This window comes from Microtus ochrogaster, linkage group LG9 (genome assembly GCF_000317375.1).
Source record: "Microtus ochrogaster isolate Prairie Vole_2 linkage group LG9, MicOch1.0, whole genome shotgun sequence".
Taxonomy (NCBI): Eukaryota; Metazoa; Chordata; class Mammalia; order Rodentia; family Cricetidae; genus Microtus; species Microtus ochrogaster.
The window spans coordinates 795,826-804,336 of record NC_022034.1 but is presented as its reverse complement, the minus strand read 5'-3'; the positions used below and the strand labels follow the sequence as shown (position 1 = coordinate 804,336).

The 8,511-nt window shown below is 35.3% G+C and overlaps 2 protein-coding genes across 2 annotated transcripts in view; both read right to left on the bottom strand.

Annotated features, from left to right (window-relative positions):
- Nucleotides 1-1,261: 1,261 nt before the first annotated feature.
- LOC101990649 (olfactory receptor 1052-like) lies at nt 1,262-2,200 on the bottom strand. Its single transcript, XM_005363284.1, has one exon. The coding sequence runs from the start codon at nt 2,198-2,200 to the stop codon at nt 1,262-1,264; it is 939 nt and encodes a 312-aa protein (XP_005363341.1).
- A 4,301-nt stretch (nt 2,201-6,501) lies between these two features.
- The window catches only part of LOC101999635 (olfactory receptor 5AS1-like), a 3,098-nt gene continuing 1,088 nt past the window's right edge, over nt 6,502-8,511 (bottom strand). The window contains exon 2 of the mRNA XM_005363473.1: nt 6,502-6,528. Within this exon, the coding sequence (XP_005363530.1) occupies nt 6,502-6,528 (27 nt within the window). The remainder of the gene's footprint in view (nt 6,529-8,511) is intronic.

Sequence of the window (8,511 nt, the reverse complement as noted above, 5' to 3'; positions counted from 1 at the left end):
CCTACCTAAGGGTTGGCCTATGAAATGGGCCTAGGCAGTTTCTTTATTAATAAGAAATCATTCCCACATCACATATGAGCTTCTAAGGGATAGTGATTAATATAATATAATGTAATATAATCTATTGTAATAACACAATACAATTTGATAACACAAAACCTAACACATTTTAATTGAAATAAAAGCAGAAGGAAGAGTCAAAAAGAAGGGACAAGAATTAGAGACCCTATTGTTTGAAAACTCAGGACTACCATTAAAACATTAAATTTCATGCCTATTTAGTGTGTGTGTGTGTGTGTGTGTGTGTGTGTGTGTGTGTGTGTAAACCCTGCAACAGAATAGTGTAGGTTCTAAGCATGCTTCTTTAGTCTAGCTGTGTTCATACGATCTTTGATCATGTTATTTTAAAAGGTAATTTTTTGTTGGCCTCAATCAATTCTGACTACTGCAATCTTCTGCCTTCTCTTCCACAGGAGTCTCTGGTCCCTGAGAAGAGGGATTTGATGAGCACATCTCATATTGGTATAAGTGTTCCAAAAAGTCTCATTCTTTTCATATTTTTTATTTGGTTGTGGGTCTCTATATTTGTTCTCATCTCTTTCAGGAGGAAGCATCCCTGAAAATGGCTGAGTAAGACATTCATTTATGAGCATACAAGATGTTATCAAGAGTCCTTTTTTTATTATTATCTTCTTTTAGTAGAACAGCAGTGTTTGGTTTTACTCTCAGCCCCTGAATTATCCAGTGGCAGGATCTTTTTCGGTTAGGCAGTGACAGCCATGGATTCCCTCTTTACTTAAAATCCCCATGTGGCAGTCAGACTGCTATCTTGTTAAACTGAAAAAAAACCTCACTTTCTTCTTTACCGAACAAATTTCATTGAATATCACATTTAAATTTGGATGTCCCAGCCATTATCAAAATACAGGTAATTTTTAGAAGTTTGTTTAGTCAAAACCTGCATATATGAGCTTAAGTTTTGTGCAGATAGGTACCACACTTTAAAAATTTAAGAAACTGGTTGGGAGATAATCATTTCTGGTTATATGAATACTTTGTAAACCCAAGTGAAAGGATTCATTAAAGCCAGGGCATTATGGACATTTAAAGCATTCTCTGAGTCAATAAAGTATTTGATAAATAAATTTTACTAAAAATATTTTCATCTATACTTTCCTCTGACTTTTACAAAAGACTCATAATTCTCCATGAAGTCAGTTTGAAGATTCATATCAAATTTGCAGAGTCAGAGAGGATAGAGTCAAGAGTTGCTCTTCCCCATCCAAATGGACCTCTTTGCCGCTTCCTTCACATCCTTGTTCCTCAGGCTGTAAATCAGAGGGTTCAGCATGGGAATGATCAAGGTGTAAAACACAGCAGACACTTTTTCCTGTTCCATGGAGTACTGAGAGCTTGGCTGGATATAACTAAAAGCCACAGAACCATAAAATAATGTCACAGCTGTCAGGTGTGAGGCACAAGTAGAGAAGGCTTTGCGCCTCCCCTCTATGGAGCGAATTCTCAGAATGGCAGTGAGAATGTGGCTATAGGACACAATGATAACAATAAAGGTGAAAATAGCAATCACTCCAGAGAAGATCAAAAGCAGCATCTCATTGATGTGTGCATCAGAGCAAGAAAGCTTCAGAAGAGGAGGGACGTCACAGAAGAAGTGATTCACAATGTTTGGACCACAGAAGTCCAGTTTGAGCAGACCTATTGTGTGAATCAGAGAATTAATGAGGCCACCCAAGTAACATGCCAGAACCATCTGCGTGCAGATGCGGTGGGTCATAATAACTGTATACATTAATGGCTTGGTGATTGCCACATAGCGATCATAAGCCATCATAGACAGGAGAATGACCTCTGTGGTTATATAAATTGCAAAAAAGAAACTCTGGAGTAAGCAGGCAAAGAATATACTAGTCTTGTGTTCTGCTAGGAAATTGACCAGCATCTTTGGAGCAATGACAGTAGAGTAGCAGATGTCGCAGAAAGAAAGGTTACTAAGGAAGAAGTACATTGGAGTATGAAGTCTAACATTAAAACAGATCAACATAATCATCCCCCAATTACCCACAAGAATGATGATATAAACTAGGCTGAAAAACAAGAAGAGGGGAACCTCCCAATTATGATTTTCCATTAAGCCGATCAGTATGAATTCCTTCACACCTGTATGATTCCACACTGCCATCATTCATCATCCATGTTTCCATCATTCTACAGCTCCTTCCTAAAAACATACTATTATGAGGTTTAAATGAATAATAAATAAATAAAAAGATTTCTTCCAGGATCTGGTAGTCATCATGGTGAGAGACACTTGGAGCTGACCCTGTAATAGATGAAACAAAGAAAATTCAGCAGTAGCCCACATATGTGCAAAAAGTGTATACATGGTGACTCAAATTACGGCAGCTAAAATTAGTGTATTCCCTTTTATCAATTATCACAGAATAGGAAAGGATAAGAAGACCTCTCTTATGTCACAGTGTTCTCAGTTTGTAGAATGGAGATTTTAATTTAGAGGTTTGTGTACAACCTCTGTCTTATTCTTTAATATCCATCAGCCTTCTGCTTAGGAAGAATATAAACTTGCTCTAATCTTGTGGCAAGGGAAATGTCAACATTCTTTGGATAGCCATTTGAAAATATTTCATTTCCAGTTAACCTGAACACATGGGTTTCAATACATACTCACCTCCACTTTTCCAAATACCTCACCTAAAATATGTCCTGGATCTCTGACTCATGAGATTAATGCCACCCTAAGATGGCATTAATAATGAGACCTGAGCCAGGACAATATAGATTAAAGTTTTCATTTGTTCTTTGTCTTAAGAATAAAGAACTATCTCAAGTGTCATTATATATGACAATTCTTTCCTTGTTTTTATTCAGATTTCATTTTGCATTCTGTGAGTGTTCTCTCAGTATTAAAAATAGTAAAGCAATCCATAACACACTTTGCAAAATGGAAATGGCTTTTATGTAACACCAAAATTTACAATTATCTATATGTTTTCTTTTTAGAAATATAAGGTATGACTTCATACAATTTCTTTTGCCTATTTTTGCATTGTATTGTGCCATGTTTGGTTACTCTCATTCAGAAGGCCTGCTCTTTTATGAAGTGAATTGGAGGAGCAGTGAATCTGGGGAACAGGGGAAGTGGGAAGGGGAACTAATTCATTTTCAGTCCTGTAATTCTTAAGGTAAGCATCAGAAAAATAAATTCACTGTATACTTTCTCGCATCATTGATAAATATGTTTTATTTACTAATATGAACCATATGTTTTTCTGCCTTTTAACTCTTTTGTTTCTTAATGATATTTATTATTGATTTTTCTTTATTCTTCTGCCTTAGAATGCACCCAAACTTCAGCATTCTCTCCCTCTTACCCTTCTACCAGTTCCCTACCCCTCTTATCTGCTTCCCCAGATCCACTGTTCCTCCATAACCCTTCATAGAAGAGCAGGCCATCTGAATGATACCAACTGAAAATGGCACAATACAATGCATTAGGAATAGGCATACACCCTAATATCAAGTCTGTTAAGGCAACCCAGTAGGATGAAATGTGTCCCTTGAACTGGTAAAAGAAAAAGAGACATCCCCATCCCCATACTAGATAACCAACCACAGCATGTTGATGTGAGATTTCCCTCCGTATGCTGTGATTACCATTAATGAATAAAGAAAACTGGCTTGGCCTGTTGATAGGACAGAACATAGGTAGGCAGGGAAAACTAAACTGAAAAAATGGGAGAAGTGTGGAGTCAGAGAGACGTGCTGAAACTTTGCTGGTAGGCCACAACCTCATGGTGATATACAGATTAATAGAAATGGGTTAAATTAATTAAGAGTTATCCGATAATAATGTAGAGATAATGGGCCAAGCAGTGATTTAATTAAGATAGACTCTGTGTGGTTATTTTGGTTGTGGGCAGCTGGGACGAACAAGCGGGCTTCCTGTAACATTGTGTAAGCAGAAGGGACCAGTACAGACCAATGCAGGCTCCTTGATTGCTGATTCATTCTCCCTGAACCCTATTGAGCCCTGATTATTTGATTCTCTATGTAGGAGTACTGGCCACACCTGTGGCCTCTCATCAAGTAGGAAGTCTCCACAGAGCTTGGGGCTGGTCGTCTCTCAGGCATGACTGACTGCCTGTGGACCTTCCACACTCTCTGGGTTCCCTCAGGAAAGCTCAACCACAGGCCATACTAGTCAGTACACCAGACACCCACTTCCTAGTCATAGGTCATGACTGTCAAAAATTCAGGTAGAACACCTACCCATGGACCTCCCCCACTATCCTGATTTCCTCGAGCAGACAACCCTTGCCCACCGGAGCCTGCTCTTACAAGCAACATCAATATCACAAAATAAATGAGACAGAGCTACAAATTCTATCTCTTACCTTAAAATAAGTATACCATGTAGGAGATTTGAGCTACTGTGGCAAAGAGTCTGAACTCTCTTATAATATATACTTACAACAAAACCTTGTATCAGGATGAAAAACAATTAGAAGAAAAATAGAAAAATTTCTTAAAATATTTTTGAAATGCTTAAAGAAATATAGTCTAAATTGTTTAAAAGTATATTATTTTATTAAATTAATAGGAAATCATAGGTATTATATACTAATTACAATTATTAATCTATTTCTTAAATTTGCATAAGGGTACACATACTTTTAAGATACTATATAAGATGGTATTAAACAATAGAAACTTACTTGTCCTTAACATATGTAAAAAAGTTTAATATAATTATAGTGTATATTTGTAAACATTATATCACTAATGTTCTAAATAATTCTCTTGTCTATGAAATATTGTAAATTAAGGATTCATAATATTCAAATTATAACATAATATTCTAAATTGTTGACCACGATGTTACATTTGGATAACTGGCAATGAGCTTCCTTTAGTGTTCAATCTAAGCAGAAACAGCCCTTCATTACTTACAATTTGTCAAAGTTAGAATGAACCACACGTCTTCTGTAGAAAACCTGGCTTTCACAAGTCTTTAAGGACTTATTATATGGAACAAGGTGGTTAATGGTAGTTTCTACTCTACTGGGGAAATAATCTGTAGCTCCTTCAATGTATGTAAGTCTCAGTTGTCCACAGTTGAGTCATTAGCACCCTTCTTGTCTCTTGAGTGTGAAAGTAATCAGAGAGCTGCCAAACCTTCTGAATTCTGTCCAATGGATACAACTTTCATGAACGAAGCAGAGAAATAATATTGTTCTTAAATAAAATTTTAAAATCATCTGGGATTTTCTCTAAATTCAAGTATCTTACTAAAATGTTCATTAAAGATAAGAAATACAGTAGCAGGAATTGAGAAAAGGGATATTGTAGTCATATGTGAAAAACTTGAAACTTAAGTTCATTATTGTTCCTACAAAATTGCTCTAGCTATCCAGGTTTTTCCTCCCCAATTTTCATTCTTATTTTGACATTTAATGAAGTATTTTATCAACATGCTCTAAAATCTTTAATTGAAGCTTTTGAGAAATATTTATATAAAATAAGTGTTACAAAAGTTTGAAAATGCATTGTAACTTATTATCATAAGCTAGTATTGTGGATTATCAAAGTCATAAGTCAGATTTTACCTCCCTCATTAGCAAACCACTTATAATTTTCCACTGTGTTTTACATCTACATATATAAATAATAAATGACACTTTAAAGCAGAATAATGGTATAAATTGCAAGAAGAATTCAAAGCATCTCATAAATTACAACATACTAAAGTTAGAATCACACATATGGAAAAGTTGCAGCAAAATGAAAAATAATTATTACATACTCAACAGCAAATTTCAGTCTTAACCTGTTTGAAAAATGGGGCCTTAAAATACTAAGATATTTGCTTTTAAAATGTATAAAGTGTTTAGTGATTGGATCAGTTGGGAAAATATTTGCTATGCAAGTTTGAGAAATTAAGTTTAATATCTAGAACATATGGTTAAAAAATAGCCAGGCAAGGTGGCACACATTTAAATTGCACTTTGAAGGCAGAGACTAGTGGTTTAGGGAGGTCACTCGTCATTACGTGTATAATACTCTCCAAGTTCCATGCCCCTGTTTCAAAGAAATAGGGGAAGCTTGTGCTTAAAAAAAAGTATATGAGGTTTTCATCTATTGTCTACATGCATGTACATACATGTGAACAAGACATCAACACAATCACTCTTATGCCTAGAGAAATATCAAGAACTCAAAAATATTGGATACTCTTAGGGGAAATTTTCCTGCTTTGTCCAAACCTGCCTGGACTCTGTTAAATCTCAGTTTACTGTACTTGTCTAGAATGCTTGTCTTTTATATAATCACATTGATGAGTAGACAGCATGCCTTTTAAGGAAATGATAATTTAACGTGTTTCTGTAAGCTTGACTAGTAAATAGAATCATAAATAGTTCAGTTTTTCAATGTTATGAAGAAGTTAAACACTACTGTCAAATATTAAATATCAGTATTTTGCAGGGGCTCCTGAAATGGACATTTTGAAAATGCAGAACATTAATGTCTTACTTCTTCATGAGTTCAGAGAAATTCGGAATAATTCCATTGAAGAAGAAATCTCAAAACCCCATAGTATAGACTTTGTTGTGTGGCTTTTAGTGGTAAATCTAATCGAGATTTATCATAAAAAGGAAATAACTGAGAAAAATAAATTGCAACCTGTAAATTTTGAGGAGAAAAAAGCACCAGAAAGTGGAATAGAGATAAATTCCATATTCAAGGTTATAAACATATTAATAAAGGAAAAAATAAAGTGGTGACCTTGGGGCAAGATCCCACTTAAATTTCCACCACTTAAAATGAACTAAAGAACATCTTAGAGCCAGGTGTATTTGTGCACAACCTTTAACCCCAACATTCAGAAGGTATAGGTTGGTAGAGCTCTTATTTGAGGCCAGCCTGGTTTACTGAGCAAGGTCAAAGTCAGCCAAAGTTAGGCAGTGAGGAAAACTATAGAAAACAGAAAGTTGGTAAAGATATAAATGTAAATTTAAGTCTAGCCTGGTCTATAAAGCAAGTTTCAGGGCAGCCAAGCTTAGACCATGAAAGACAGACAGCTAATAAAGATTTAACTGAGTGAGGAGGGTCATGTTCCAGCTTTAGCAAGCAGCAGACTTAGCAGCTTCTGCCATTTGGTGTTTCTGGGTTTAGAGTTAAGAATAGAAGAAAGATTCTATTGGAATAAAGCCACAGAGGCCAGGCATGTATCAGGGGGGTAAATGATGAAGCTGTGAAGTTAAAGCCTGGATTGCCTTGGAGAACCCAAGATATTAGAGATGCCAGAGTCATGAGATACCTACCAAATTGAGCTGTTAACAGGGAGTGAAACCACCTCAAGGGAAAGAACAAAATTGAATGGTATAGAGACATTTGACATTAGACATAAAGATACAGAGTTTGGAATTTTCCCAGGTGTTGTTCGGTCTTGCTTTGTTATAGTATTTTCTCACTATGCTCTTTCCATATATTTTAGAACAGTAAAGCATAACCTGTGTCATTATATGTTGGGAGTATGTGAACTGCTTTCTGATTTTGATTTTTATAAGAGAGTTAAAATTAAGAGCTCCCCATGCATCTCAGAAGAGCCTTTGCAACAGGTTTGACAATATTATAGACTATGCAACTTATTAATATGTATTGAATGAATTTGGGTATAGGCCTTGAGGACCAGGGAGTAGAATGTGGTGGTTTGAAATTAAATGACCCACAAAGGGAGTGGCACTATTAGGAGTTATGGTTTTCCTGGAGAAAGTATGTAACTTTGTAGGCAGCCTTTGCTCTTTTGTTCAAGCTTCCCTAAGTTCAGTCTACTTCTTGTTGCCTGCAAGATGTCATATTTTCAAATATTTCTCAAGCATCACCTCAGCCTGCATGCCAACATATTCTTCTCCACAATGATAATGGACTAAACCTCTGAAACTGCAATTGGGCCACCACAATTAAATATTTCCTCATAAGAATTGTCGTAGTCATGGTGTCTCTTCACAGCATTAAAAACTCTAAAACACATAGTCATACATTTTTTTTGTAATGAGAAATAGCCATATGTGTGATTATTCATTGATTTGTGGTCTATAGCTAATGGACTGATTAGATGCACAGGGAATTAAACAGAACATGTTTGCAAAATTAGTGAGAAAGATATGGGAAGAAATATGTGGATTTATGTCAACAAATAAGCTATGGATATAAAAATGCTTGTGTTTCATGTAATTTTCATCAAAAGGTAAATAAATGGAGAAGTATCACTTTAAATGAAGAATAAATATTTTTCAATGTAATGTGTACCTGGTCACATAGAGTAGTAAATTTATAATATTGTAAAAGTAAAGTATTCACTGAAATTTTTTAATAATGACAAACTATATCATTATAATCAATCAAGAATGGATATTTCTAAGTAACTTGAATTCTCATTCATTTAATGATCCCATTTTTTTTCTTTTTTTT